We start from the raw sequence: 15,005 nt of genomic DNA, 5'->3' as shown, positions 1-15,005 counted from the left end.
AATATTATGAAAATATTATCAGTATTAGTCAGGTATATTAGCAGATGTATATAATATGTGTATTTAATGTATTATTTTAGCTGGGCAGTTGAAAGCTTCCAAAGTTTTAAGTAGAAAAGGCCATTCAAGATGGTTGAACGCCTTTTCGGCATTAACAGCCATTATTGATGAATCTACATCTTGGTTTTGTTCATATTGTATTAAACTGAAACATTTTCTTGTATTTGTTTTTAAGTGTATATTTTGTATAAACCTATTTGATTGATATGTATCAAGTCTGGTAAGACTTTTGCCGTTCTATTGCTTATTATTTTATTGTCACAATTTATTAAACTTATGGGTTTATAATAAGCAGGGAACTCTGCAGATTTTCCTGGTTTTAATATAACTGAAATAACTGTTTGGTAAATGGAAGTAGGAAGTACTGAATTGAGTGATATATGTGTTGTCATTTGTGTGCATTTTTGTCCCATAAATGATGAAAATAATTATATGGGAAAGCCATCCGTACTTTTTGCCGCGTGACTGTTTTATTAACAGTATCTCATATGTATTTCTGGGTGCTCTGTTTTTAGTCATTCTTATTTGTCTGCTGATCATTTCTTCGTTGTTGTTGAGTCTAAGAAGGCTATATGATCCATCCAAATGTTGTTGAATTCTGATTTATATACATTTTCATCGTTTCAGTTGAACCTTCTCAATACTTAACGCCACTCCAGTCATTTCAACAAGTCACAGTTCTTGTCCCCAGTCGTTTGGTGCGGAGAACCGCAACAAAAATGGACACGATTCCAATTTCAGTCACTTTCAACGACCCAACATTCCCCAACCAACCTGACACCACATATGGATCTTCCAGAAGTCAACGATCCATTCTCTCCAAAAATCTCACTCCAACTGGGCCAATGTTCCTTATAGGACACATCACTGCACTCTATAATTCATTAGTCCCTAATCTATGGATTTCACATGACTGGGCAGGAGTGCAGCCATGTGTGGACCTGTGAGGGCAATGCCCCCCCACTGGGGAGTCAGAATTAATTTTACCCCACAAAAGGGCTTTATTACAGACAGAAATATTCTGCAGTTTCATCAGCTGTCCGAGTGGCTGGTCGCAGACGATCCCACAAGTGAAGAAGCCAGAGGTGGAGGTCCTGGGCTGGCGATGTTACACATGGTCTCCGGTTGTGAGGCCGGTTGGACGTACTGTCAAATTCTCTAAAACGACGTTGGAGGTGGCTTATGGTAGAGAAATTAACATTACATTTTTGGCCAACAGTTCTGGTGGACATTCCTGCAGTCAGCATGCCAATTGCACGCTCCCTCAAAGACAGCTGTGGCATTGTGCTGTGAGACAAAACTGTACATTTTAGAGTGGCCTTTTATTGTCCCCAGCACAGGGTGCACCTGTGTAATGATCATGCTGTTTAATCAGCTTCTTGATACGCCACACCTGTTAGGTGGATGAATTATCTTGGCAAAGGAATTTGAGAGAAATACGTTTTTTGTGTGTATGGAAAAAATTCTGGTATCTTTTATTTCAGCTCATGAAACATGGGACGAAGACTTTACATGTTGCGTTTATATTCCTCTGGGAGGTGGAGAGACACAGTCTGGTATCAATAACCATGTCAACCTTGAGTTGTGGAGGAGTGAGCACTTTGGGGTAGAGTTCAGGTTAGATGAAGTGAGGAAGAACAGATATCACTAAGGTTCTGTCTAGCAACAGAGATGCATTGACTGTTCAGTTGTGTAGGAGGAGACTCAGTCTAGGAGAAAGGGTTAAATATCAGTGCTTGTGTGAAATGTTTTTTTTGTCTGAGTTACAGCTGTATCGAGCCTTTGGGGAGAATTAAACTTGGTTAAGCTTCTCTAGTGTCCGTGAGTTATTTACTCAAAATTAGAACCTAACATTGTTTTACATTTTGTTTTATTTGTGCTGGTCTAATTCCTAAAATGGAAAAGCATAAGAATCTGTGTGCTCTCGGATAGTAATAATAGTTCATATGGTGCTCTTCGATGTCCCAGGTCTGTGGCATTGATGAATACATAATTGAATGTTTACTTAAATTCAGATGTTTGTATGTTATGAATAAAAGGCATATGTATGCATTGTTTACTATTTTGATTTCTTTAAAACAATGTAATTGGTAAAGTTCGGGTGTTTGATGTGATTGACGGGTGACTAGGTGCATTCTTGTCAAATAAATATGCTTATTCATTCATGATTATGGATATATTCTGTAAAGAGTTCATCTGGATTTGAATCTGCAACAGAACATGTCAAGTTAGTTCTGAATTGTTTTAATACAGCAGTGCATTCTGACACCATGAATTGAAATAGATTTGACCTCGTCCATATACTGTAGATGGTAGAAATGACAAGGGCTTTAATAAAGACCTCCACTGGCTGAAGGAGAAGAGGATCTGGTAATGTAAGGGTATGTTGCTAATAACATCTAGGTAGCTAACTATATAGCTTTTTTTGCAACAAACAAAAAAAAGTTGCCAAGTATTGATGGCACATAAATATCTAACTGCTACTAAGATAGTATTCTGTACAAGACAGAAGAACAAATATTAGATAAATAAAACATGGAACAGTAAATGAAAATGTTCCATACATCTTTCGTTTTCACGTGATGCACAAATTGTAAAGAAATGCATTTGTAAAGTTTATGAATAAGGTTTGTAAGAAAATATCGGCATCATGTAGGACTAATTCAAGGAAGGTTTGCATAGGATAGTTATCAAACCTCAATAGTTGTAAAGTACAGTGCCTTGCGAAAGTATTCGGCCCCCTTGAACTTTGCGACCTTTTGCCACATTTCAGGCTTCAAACATAAAGATATAAAACTGTATTTTTTTGTGAAGAATCAACAACAAGTGGGACACAATCACGAAGTGGAACGACATTTATTGGATATTTCAAACTTTTTTAACAAATCAAAAACTGAAAAATTGGGCGTGCAAAATTATTCAGCCCTTTACTTTCAGTGCAGCAAACTCTCTCCAGAAGTTCAGTGAGGATCTCTGAATGATCCAATGTTGACCTAAATGACTAATGATGATAAATACAATCCACCTGTGTGTAATCAAGTCTCCGTATAAATGCACCTGCACTGTGATAGTCTCAGAGGTCCGTTAAAAGCGCAGAGAGCATCATGAAGAACAAGGAACACACCAGGCAGGTCCGAGATACTGTTGTGAAGAAGTTTAAAGCCAGATTTGGATACAAAAAGATTTCCCAAGCTTTAAACATCCCAAGGAGCACTGTGCAAGCGATAATATTGAAATGGAAGGAGTATCAGACAACTGCAAATCTACCAAGACCTGGCCGTCCCTCTAAACTTTCAGCTCATACAAGGAGAAGACTGATCAGAGATGCAGCCAAGAGGCCCATGATCACTCTGGATGAACGGCAGAGATCTACAGCTGAGGTGGGAGACTCTGTCCATAGGACAACAATCAGTCGTATATTGCACAAATCTGGCCCTTTATGGAAGAGTGGCAAGAAGAAAGACATTTCTTAAAGATATTCATAAAAAGTGTTGTTTAAAGTTTGCCACAAGCCACCTGGGAGACACACCAAACATGTGGAAGAAGGTGCTCTGGTCAGATGAAACCAAAATTGAACTTTTTGGCAACAATGCAAAATGTTATGTTTGGCGTAAAAGCAACACAGCTCATCACCCTGAACACACCATCCCCACTGTCAAACATGGTGGTGGCAGCATCATGGTTTGGGCCTGCTTTTCTTCAGCAGGGACAGGGAAGATGGTTAAAATTGATGGGAAGATGGATGGAGCCAAATACAGGACCATTCTGGAAGAACCTGATGGAGTCTGCAAAAGACCTGAGACTGGGACGGAGATTTGTCTTCCAACAAGACAATGATCCAAAACATAAAGCAAAATCTACAATGGAATGGTTCAAAAATAAACATATCCAGGTGTTAGAATGGCCAAGTCAAAGTCCAGACCTGAATCCAATCGAGAATCTGTGGAAAGAACTGAAAACTGCTGTTCACAAATACTCTCCATCCAACCTCACTGAGCTCGAGCTGTTTTGCAAGGAGGAATGGGAAAAAAATTCAGTCTCTCGATGTGCAAAACTGATAGAGACATACCCCAAGCGACTTACAGCTGTAATCGCAGCAAAAGGTGACGCTACAAAGTATTAACTTAAGGGGGCTGAATAATTTTGCACGCCCAATTTTTCAGTTTTTGATTTGTTAAAAAAGTTTGAAATATCCAATAAATGTCGTTCCACTTCATGATTGTGTCCCACTTGTTGATTCTTCACAAAAAAATACAGTTTTATATCTTTATGTTTGAAGCCTGAAATGTGGCAAAAGGTCGCAAAGTTCAAGGGGGCCGAATACTTTCGCAAGGCACTGTAAATGGTAGCATGCATTTAAATCTATGATAATAATTCCAGTGTGTTTTACTCATTTCTACAAAATGGAAATGTAATCTCTGTCATATATGAATGAATTGTTCATTAAATATTTAAGACACCTTGCTTAAAGTAGGCCTAATGAGTTGTTTATTGCTGAGTCATGTAAATCATGAAGAGGACATGCCAATAACTTAAAAAGGCGACCAAAACCAATAAACAAATTGTGGATGTTGAAAAAACATGTTTTACACAGACTAAAGTATGGTTCATTTATTACATAATTTTAAATTAAAACAGCACAATTATTGAAGCAAAATTATGTCAGAGTATGTCAAAAATGCACAATTCAAAACGCACATCTCTAAACCAAAATCCCACAGCATGAATATGAATGAAAAACACAGCAAACAGATTGGACCCATTGAGAGATGCTTTGGCAATAACTACACCCTGCCATACAACAAATCTCGGCGGTCTTGCAAAATGCCCTTTAATAAATTAAATACCCTTGTTCTACTATTTAAAATCCTGTATGTCTATAAAAAGTCAGATCCCACACACATAGACGTGTCCTCAATGTCAATATAAGGTTCTGAAGGAATTTAAAATGTAAATTAGCTCATATTCAAGTATGCAAGTTCAAGTTCGTGCTCTGATAGCATGATATACCACTTGCAGCGCTACTTATTGACTTGACTGACAGGGAATATCCTCCTGAGAGGACTCCTCCATTAAGGATGAGTCACAGGATTTATCATCCATAATTTCTGATGTCACATTGCTGCTACACATTTCCTCAACCCTTTCCACCACCTCAGTGCATTGACTACTGTAAACTCCTTCACCATTGTTATGGTGTTGCCCATTATCACTCTCCTCTAGCCCCTCTACTGTCACGCATCCACACTGACCCTCATCACCCATAGCCCCACCAGAGAACCTTTCAGATGTGGTTGCATTGACCAAACCTCTGCTCTCCTCCCCCTCAGAGCTTTGGACTTCCCCTGCTTTCTGACAGTTTACCATATCCCTGTCCTCAATTTGTTGTGTTGTCGCCTGTATCTCAGACAGATAGCCTTCCTTTTGACAAAGCTCAGCTGGGTCCCTCACCTCCCCATCTCTCTCATCTTCTCGCTCCTCCTCCACTACAACATAGCTTTCTGGCCTCACAGTGCAGCTCAATTCCTCTCCCTCAGTAACACGGTGCTCAGCTTCACAATCTGTCTCCTCATCAGTCTCAGTCTCTGTCTCAGAGTCAGAGTCAGACAATCCCTCGGCCCCCATGATGACCGTTTCCCCTGAGCCGTGGCTGTCTGTGCTGCTGCAGGAGAGCGTGTCATCTTCAGCCGGCCTGCTGGGCTCCTTCTCACTGCATTTTTCATCTGTTACCAAAATGTGTTCCTCTTTGTGATCCCTTTGCACCTCTAAGTCATTTGCTACTTCAAGGGAACTTCCGCCAGAGCTGAACATGATCTCCTGTCTCAGGTTATCACTACTCTGGAACAACATATTCCCCATGCCCAAATCAAACTCTTCATTTAGTGGAGCACCATCCTCACCCGCACTCTCTGGATCCCACAGCTCACCTCCCTCCTCCTCCTCATTCTCTGAATCAGGTGCTGTGTGCTTCCGGATGCATTTCACTGCATCCCAGAGGGACTTGGGGTATTCAGGCCCCTCTCTATGTGTGGTTGGTGTGGAAGATGAGGACAGGACAGGGGTAAAGGACTTGACCAGTATCTCTGGACTCTGGGGTCTAGAGGAGGGGCCTGGAGGGGGAGGGGATCTGTAGGGGGAGAGTGGGACTGAGGGAGAGGGAGATCTGGAGGGGGAGCGTGGGATTGAAAGAGAGGGAGGGGAGATCTAAAGTCGGAGAGTGGGACTGAGGGAGAGGGAGGGGGAGATCTAGAGGGGAGAGGGGGACTGAGAGAGAGGGAGGGGAGATCTAAAGTGGGAGTGTGGGACTGAGAGAGAGGGAGGGGGAGATCTAGAGGGAGAGAGGGGGACTGAGAGAGAGGATGGGGGAGATCGAGAGGGGGAGAGTGGGACTGAGAGAGAGGGAGATCTAGAGGGGGAGAGTAGGACCGAGGGAGAGGGATCAGGGTGAAGGGGTAAGCTTATGTCTGATTTAGAGAGTGGCACTTCCTCAGGAAGACAGAGGGGATCTGTGTTAGATTCAGGAGGAGCAGATTGAGAAGTAAACTGGGAGGGTATGGTCAAGAAGTGATGAGAGGGAGATGAGGATCTTGAATTAGAGGGGGAATTCATATTTAAAGGTGAGTGTGGGGGAGAATCAGGGTAACTTCGCTGTGGGTTGAGGCACTGAGAGATGGGTGGGGAAAAACCAGCATCACCAATTTCACCTGCCTCCGGGCTGACCGGAACGCAGTGTTTGAATGGGGGCACATTTGTGGTATCTGTCTTCTGTGAATACATTACCTGTATGTCAGGCAGACCATCACTGGAATACTGCACTGAGAAATCACATGTCTGTTCTCTCACCTCCATCTTGGGCTCCACAATTATGTCTGGTGAAGACTGGGCATCTAAAGTGACACCAGCCTCTGCAACTGAAATGTCATCTTTAGCTTGAACAATCTCAGGTGATCTTTCTGACACTGACTCCTCCAGAGTAATCATGGGAAGGCCCTCAAGGGAGTCATTGTTGTCATTGTTTGGCTGTGGCGACTCATCCTCTTCTGTTTGATCCAGAACACTACAGCTCAGAAGAGGGATCCCCAAAATCCTTTCAGCACGCTCCTCCAATGTCTTACTGTCAGTAATTGAAGTTGAGGGCGAGAGCGAGAGCGAGAGCGATTCAGGGAGTTGGCTTGTGTCCTCTCTCTGCTGAGGTAAGTATGTTTCAGTGAAAGGTGTGTCAGAGTAAGTATGTTGATCTTTATCCACCTGCTCTTCTACATCTAGCTTTTTAAAATCAATCACAGGCTCTTCACTATCTAACAGGGGGCAGACCTGGGCTGATATATCAGTGCTCTGTTCAGGTGAAGTATCTTCCTTGACTTGGTTATGTATTGGGTTAAGGTCGATAGGGGAGCTTGGGTCTAGACCAGGCTCAGCTGGGTCACTAGGAGATGGTGAGCACAAATACTGGACATGTTCTTTTTTAGGGGGGAAAATGAACTCCACTCTGACTACAACACAAGTTGCGTCGATGACGAGAAGACCACTGCTTCCGTCAGACTCTGTGTCTCTCTTGAACTCCAATCGCCTCACTTCAACATCAAGGGGATGATTGACATCGTCAGGGCTATTTTCTGTATGATCATCATTCAGATCCTTACCTGGTTCGCCCTCCTTCCAAGTACCCTTCAAATAGCAAGGTGAGGGATTGTCACTCTTGACTCCGCCCATGTAACTGGGCTCCCTCCATAAGGGATACTTGACTGACACAGGAGCCAATGTCTGCATCCCTTTTCTCCTGGATACAGGGGATGAAGCACTAACCTGGGTGCCTTCTGGCAAAGCAACTTCAATGTCCGTCGTACTGGGTAGGCTTTGACGGTCTCTTTCTTCTCCTTGAAGCCTTGGTCGGCTCTGAATGGCCCTGAGAAGCTCCTCCCTGTGGGCTGCTACCTGCTCACTTCCCATCCATTCTAGTACCCCCTTCACTTTAGGTTTGAAATTGCTGTCTCTTTTGTAGACAGGGGTCTGGGCTGGAGCACTGGACTCATGCTGGAGTGATGGCACAGCTGAATCAACTTCATCTGCAAGCTTATGCGATTCATTAATGTCACCACACTCTTCTAGGCCTCTAGATACCCTGTCTACCTCACTGTTTGACACAGTTGTCCGAGGTGAGGTGGTGAAGAGAGGCAGGGAAAGGGTTTTTAGTGGTTCTTCAGGAGAACTTGACAACCCTGCCGCTCCACCCATGCGAGACACCAAGCAAAATATGGTCTCCCCTCCTCTGCTTTTCTTTAGGCTGACTTTCCTTTCCATGGTGGCACTGAGGTTGGCCATCTCACAGATGTTGGACGTCTGAGGCTGTTGTGGGGACTGCAGCAGAGGTGAGAGGCTATCAGATCGGATGTTCTGTGGATGGGCAGAAGAACCTGTCCATTGACCAACTACAGCATGTCCTTGCTGCCTATGCCCTCCAGGATCAGACCAGGTCCTCTGCTTCCAGTCCTCTTTTGTAAACCTATCTCCCCCTCCCCTCTCGCTATGAAAGTCTAGTACAGAGTTGTCTTGCTTCCTTGGAGAAGGCAGTGTGCAGTATGTGTGTCTGCTAGCTCCCTGATTCCACCCTGCGTACACAGAAGCCACTGCTTTTTTAGTGGTATATTTATCAGCATGTTGCATTACTGGTGAAATGTTATGTGGGGCGTTATAAGGCGGAGGTGGAATGTAGCCTGGAGGTTGACTAAACACCCTCTTCTGGTAGTTTGTCTCATTCTCCTTGGTGTCTGATGGGTATGTTGTATCAGGAATGACAGGCTGAGACAAGTAGTGGGACATAGTTTTCTGTGTGTCCCTTCTCTCCCACTGTCCCCATTCTCTCGGCTGAAGAAGTCCCCCCAGATGTATTGCACTTGCTCTGTGTTCTGTTCCACCTCTGTTGCCCCATGAATCTTTCTCCAGCACTCTCTCACTCTCCTGCGGCCCCTGGGCTCCCCATAGCCCTGCCTCCAGGCGTCTCTTCCTGGGGAGTGAGTGGCTGTAACGTGCCGCCCAGGCCTCCAGCTCCCGATAGCTAGTGTTGCTCAAACTCCTCTTGGCTGGCTCCCTCCTGTAGTGGACAGGACTACAGGGCTCCCACCTCCTCTGCAACACCTCCCTCTGCATCCTCCTCTCACACTCCCTTTCCCTCTCCCTAGCTGCTGCTCTATGAGCCTCTCCCACCAGCCATTCTCTCTCTCTTTTCTCTTGAGCCTGATAGTCCCTCAAACCGTGAAGCTGTCGAGGCTGGCTGTCTAGAGCAAAGGGGAAATGAGGGGCAGAGGGTGACAGGTCTTGATCAGTCCCGTTGGTATAGTCCTGTAGGACCCCTCCGGTCCTAGAACCTGGTACTGTCCAACAGCTGGGCTCCCTGGCCCAGTCTTGCCGCTCACAAAGGTACGGTTGAAAATCTGCTGCCTGATGCTTGTCCTGATATCTGTGGATATAGAAAATAAAACATGGAGATTACCCCCATAACAAGCATTGCAGGACACAGTGTAGTAACATGTTACAAGGACATCTAATAACCCATATAAACAATAAAGAACATATTGCATTATATAGTCAATTCTGGTTAATCCATCTTTACTTGTAAATCAAATGTATTTTTGTATGAATACAAACAACCTTATTTACATGATCTTTATGTGATACTATTGCAAGCAGGTTTCTTTTGTTTAGGATTATGAACATTCTGCCCTGTTTATGTTCGCAAACAAAGAGACATCAAAACAATCTAAACAGACTATAGCTATTTGTTAATGTTTCTCACAGAGACAAACACACTATCACCTTGAAATAGCTTAAAGTGAACTGAACTCACGCATGTGCAAAGTTTCGTCCAGGAACAGTCCCAAATTTGGCATACAGGGGCGTTTGCCCCTGACTCCCAGACCAGAACTCCATCACACTTGGTTTGAAACCATGGACTGACTTCTGACTTCTGAAATTATTGTAGAAGGAAAAAATGATGTTATTATTTTATCCCTAATGTATGCCTTTTTGACTACAGAATAGCTCTTAGAATTTTGAAAAATATGTTTTCTCTGTTTCATCAAATGAGATGCAATTTCACTATTGAAAACTACACTTTTATAGTCCAGACTTGCATACAAATGTCAACAAGTGTGGGTTTGTATAAATATGAACTAAAAATATAGTTATAGCACATAATAATCCAACGACTGTCACATCACACATACCGCTGGTCAGCGCGTCTGGATGAAGGTCCTTGCTGTTAGGGTATGGTCTGATGCTGTCCACGCCAACTGGGCAGCTTGTTTAAAAAGAGAATGATATTGAGCCCCCCCTCCTCATGCCACACACCCTCACTCCCCTGTCAGCGCCAGAGAGGCCTTCCTCCTCTTGTGCACATCCAACTTTCCCAGTCAAAACATCACAACGGAATTCTTTAATTAAAGTATTTTAAAAGGCACAGTCTCCTGGTCAAAACAAACATCCCCCACTCAGTCACCTTCTGTAGACTGACAGCTAGAAGGATGAGAGAAGTGGGAAAATGGACTGTGTCTGTACATACCAATGTGGCATAGTAGTTCAAAAAACAACCGTTGCTCCCAAACGCTTACTTCAGCGTTTTTCGGCTGAAGTCAATTGTTTGGGGGTGACAAAGGCTGTCCACCATGAATTTATTGGGACTGACTAACTGAAAGCATGGGGGTCAGATTGAGGATTAGGGACTGCAGGGGTGGAAGATTTGAGGATGACACTATACAAGATGATATCTTTCCAATTATGTCCTCCTTTCGGAACTAGAAGCACAAGCATTTCGCTACACTCGCATTTACATCTGCTAACCATGTATATGTGACCAATAAGATTTGATTTGAAATAACTTGATTGTCATGTTAGCTTGTACAATGCTGAAATGACACTGATGGTTGACATGCTTCCCTTTGTTGATGTGCTTAAAGTAATGCATATAAAATATGAATTTATCTTACAGGTGAAACGGCTAGCTTAGTTAGCGGTGCGCGCTAAATAGCGTTTCAATCGGTGACGTCACTTGCTCTGAGACCTTGAAGTAGTAGTTCCCCTTGCTCTGCAAGGGCCGCGGCTTTTGTGGAGCGATGGGTAACGATGCTTCGTGGGTGTCAGTTTTTGATGTGTGCAGAGGGTCCCTGGTTTGCGCCCAGGTATGGGCGAGAGGACGGTCTAAAGTTATACTGTTACACAGGCACAAGAAGCATTTTAAAGTAATGCATATAACATTGTATTTTATGTTGTACCATAAGTTACTTCTCGTGACTGACATTACAAAACAAAGTAAAAAAGCACTGTAAGAAGCATAACAACAAGTAATCAATTATACCGACAAAGCAGACAAGGATATTACGTTGCAACATTTTAAAAAACATTTAATTTACTTTATTTCTTTGAAGTTTTGCTGCCAAATCAATCATTTGATCATTCAAAAAATATGAATTTATCTTACAGGCACAATAAGCATTTTAAAGTAATGTCAATAACATTGTATTTTATGTTGTACCATAAGTTACTTCTCGTCCAACCTGCATTGGGCATTATCGTTACAATTAAGGTCTATATCAATGTTGATCAAAGGATTATTACACACTCAGTGAATGACAGTTTCTAGTGTGGGGACTCTGTGGATCGCTGGTGGAGAGCAGACTCTGAATATAGATAGGGATCTGTTGTTTTGTCGGGAGTGCTATAGCAAAGAGAGAGATGGAGGGGGGAAGACCGCCGGTCTCTCTTTCTTTGAAACTCTCCAGCGGAACAAACAGGCTTTTCTTTTCTGAACAGAAACTCTGCACATCAGCAGAGAGCAGAAGAGCGGGGATGAAGTATGTACAGGCAGGGGGGGGTCAGAATCTGTCGATGTTGACAAAAACGTTCTGCAAGTGGATGGTCATGGTATAAACAATATTTTAACCAGTAATCAACAACCCCTTCAACCTCTACAATAGAGCACTTCATCAAACTGGATCAAACACAACTTCACATGATTTGACTGCAGTAACCTGACAAAGACAGGAAAAGTATCTGTGCACTGCTTTTACTGCTCACAAAGTATTATTTTATCTCTGTTTCTTACTTCAACATGAACACATATTGGTGTATATTTGTGTAAAATAACAGTTGGGAATACTCAAAATTGAGTGAGGAGCCGTTGCTATTTAATGTCTATTCAAAAGTCTCTCCTTTGGTATCCAGCGCATACAAAAAGTTTTTGTATGTGTGCATGTTCTTCCTTTTCTATCTGACCATAGTAATGTATCAGGGTATACGTGTTCTGGCAGTAAAATACTAGTAACAGTCATGTACTTGTCTCAGAGAGGATGTCTAGAAGACTCCCTCTTGACCAGAGGATTCACTGTTGTGTTATTCCCCTCCAGGTCTCAACCTATTAAACTGTTCATCACAGTCTCCCAACCCTATCCAGTCTCATTGTGGTTACTACTTCCCTCTCTGAGTAGCGCGGTAGATGTTGATGTTCTGTGTGGGGTAGCGGTGCAAAAGCTCCACATGGAACCTTCTACGGAGGCAGAGTGTCTCAGTAGAAGCTAGGTGTCCCGTGATCTCCTCGCATCTTGGATGAGAGGTACGTCACAGTCCTGTCCTTGCTCAGGTGAGCCAGTGTGTCCAGAAGGAGGGGGTAAGTCTCAGACAGGTACACAATATCTGCACCCAGCACCAGGGTCCCAGTTTGAAGGGAAGCTGTCCTGGTCCTAGACCCAGGAGAGGGAGAGGACGGAGGGGGCATAAGAAGGCCAGCCGGAAGATGGCATGTTTGCTGAGACATTGCTTTGCAGTTAAGGGACAGCAAGGGGGAGGTTTGTCAAGGTCACATTCGATCCTGTAAGAGTGGGAAATATGAGGTAAATAACCCATAAATTAATGTGATTTATACCTATTTTTAGTGTTTCAAAGTCTCAGAAAAGCGCATTTGTAGGCTAATGTTTGTGACATGATGGAACAGTCTCATAGGAAGGGCTATTAAAAATATATTAACGGATATTAAAATGTTTTACAATTATGATTCAGGCGAATTAAATAACAGTGGCTGCTACTGAACATCATTACCGACCTCTACTGGACGGACAAAGAATTAACCAACATAGTACCCAATCGTGCTGCCAAAATGCCAACAATTACCAGTCTCTGCGCTTTCCCTTCAGGTTGAGTGTGTTTTCCTCAAAATAGCGGCATAGATGAAGCGCCTATGTAACAAACAGTACGGTAAATACAACAATGCATCTCATTGCAGTCTTTGCACAAGACTACTGTAATAAATGCACAACTAATCAACAAAGCTTTATTTATCATGTTCTGAAAAACTTAAGCCAGTCACTGTAATAATGGAGTAAATCGTGAACAGGCGCTGAACACCTGGCTTATATTTAACTCTTGACCGATAAATTTGTACACGGTTGGGTTGGGGTTGGCGCTGAACACCTGGCTGATCTTTAACTCTTGACCGATTAATTTGTATACGTTATCATCAGACAATGAATCAGCAAATAAACCTTCTACAGAGAACATTAATCTCTCTTCCTCTCAATTTACTGCCATTGTAAATACAAATTGTTAGACTGATTATGTAGTTTATCCTCAGCCATTCGCTACGCATTCATGGAAGCACGCGAGCTACACCTTCCAATGGGAAGGTTGCTGATTGGGTAGCGCCAATACTGACGTGTGTGAAATAGATTTTCTCTTTAAAAACGAATATATTCCTCAGTTATAAATGGCAATGATTGTATTACCATATAATACTATGTATTCCAGAACTACATATAATGAATCCTTTATTATTATATTCATTATTTTAACTCTCCTTCCAAAATATCAGTGGACTGGAACACTAGGATCGGATTGACCCGGAAAAAAAACAAAAATGTATGTTCTCGTTTTCATGTATTTATTTTATCAATATAACAGTTAATTATATGAAAATATAACAAAATATGAATATCAATGATGATTAGATGTAGTTTTATTGAGGTTTAAAAAAAAATCCCTTTATAGAGGTCTTCAATTAAAAGGAGGACTTTTATTATAAAAGTGTTGATTCGATTTTGCCAAAGACAGTACAGTATGAAGATAGATTTATCCAATAGAAACCCCCGATCACACTTGTAGGCGATGTCATGGCGACGTTTGCTAGCTAAACTCATACGCAGAAACACGTCATCGGGTCTAACCGGTCGTCTCGAGCCAAACTGCGCATGTGCAAGCGGTCAAAATGAAAGAGTCTTTCGGTATAAATTACTTTTTGACTAAAATAAAAACGTGTCAGTTTGTTACTTTCCCAAAGTTTGAGTAATAACATGTTCAACTACTTAACACATTGTCTCCAATATAGGTTGTGCTTTTAGATTTCGAGAAAAAGAACAACTAAGGAATCATTTTTCACTTCTCTCATTGACTTCTCAAACCTCAAACCCCGCCCTGGTCTGCTTGGCCTGTTTCGCAAGCATTCCCGGAAGACTTCCGATGTTGCGCCTCTGGGTTTACTGTGTATTTACGGGTGCGTTCGTAAATTCAATCTGGAGTACCACAGTGCCCTCGTATATTCCGAGCGTTGTCCGTTCATAAACGCTGAGCGTTTCGCTCTCGGAGTGTTCAGAGCGCACATTGGACGCTCTGGCCGAGGAGTAGGGTTGATCCGAGCGTTCTGGTCACTTAACGTCAAGCATACAAATTAACGTTAGCTAGCTTCTTCCAGACACAAATGAGCGAACACCTCACTCTGACCATTTACCCGCCCTAACAGAGCTGGTTAGGTTGTTTTCATGTTATCCAGAGCGTTGGTGACTGTGCTACTGGCAACAATTTAATTACTTTTTTTTTGACGACATTTAGTGACAGCGGCCCTATTCAACATTGGTAAATTCGTCAGTTATTCTGCGCTCTAGCACACTCGGACGAGAGTGCCTGAG

The 15,005-nt window shown here is 42.7% G+C and overlaps 1 protein-coding gene and 1 pseudogene across 1 annotated transcript; both read right to left on the bottom strand.

The window, feature by feature from the left end:
- Positions 1-6,253: 6,253 nt before the first annotated feature.
- si:ch211-159e12.5 (uncharacterized) lies at positions 6,254-10,447 on the bottom strand. Its single transcript, XM_065001777.1, has 3 exons — positions 10,284-10,447; positions 9,905-10,024; positions 6,254-9,517 (listed from the first exon to the last, which is right to left on the bottom strand). Exons 2-3 carry the CDS (start codon positions 9,985-9,987, stop codon positions 6,307-6,309), a joined length of 3,294 nt encoding a protein of 1,097 aa, XP_064857849.1. The 5' UTR covers positions 9,988-10,024; positions 10,284-10,447; the 3' UTR covers positions 6,254-6,306.
- A 2,072-nt stretch (positions 10,448-12,519) lies between these two features.
- On the bottom strand, positions 12,520-14,257 carry LOC135559839 (EEF1A lysine methyltransferase 3-like; annotated as a pseudogene).
- Positions 14,258-15,005: the final 748 nt, after the last annotated feature.

This window comes from Oncorhynchus nerka, linkage group LG15 (genome assembly GCF_034236695.1).
Source record: "Oncorhynchus nerka isolate Pitt River linkage group LG15, Oner_Uvic_2.0, whole genome shotgun sequence".
NCBI classification, from domain to species: domain Eukaryota; kingdom Metazoa; phylum Chordata; class Actinopteri; order Salmoniformes; family Salmonidae; genus Oncorhynchus; species Oncorhynchus nerka.
Note: the sequence above shows the minus strand (reverse complement) of the source record. Positions and strands in the feature narration are given on the sequence as shown.

Excerpts from the sequence above, each read along its gene's own strand:
- si:ch211-159e12.5 (XM_065001777.1), bottom strand. The coding sequence starts at position 9,987 with ATGGAGTTCTGGTCTGGGAGTCAGGGGCAAACGCCCCTGTATGCCAAA. Across the intron at positions 9,518-9,904 it reads GGACGAAACTTTGCACATGC|ATATCAGGACAAGCATCAGG; the intron begins GTGAGTTCAGTT and ends CTATATCCACAG.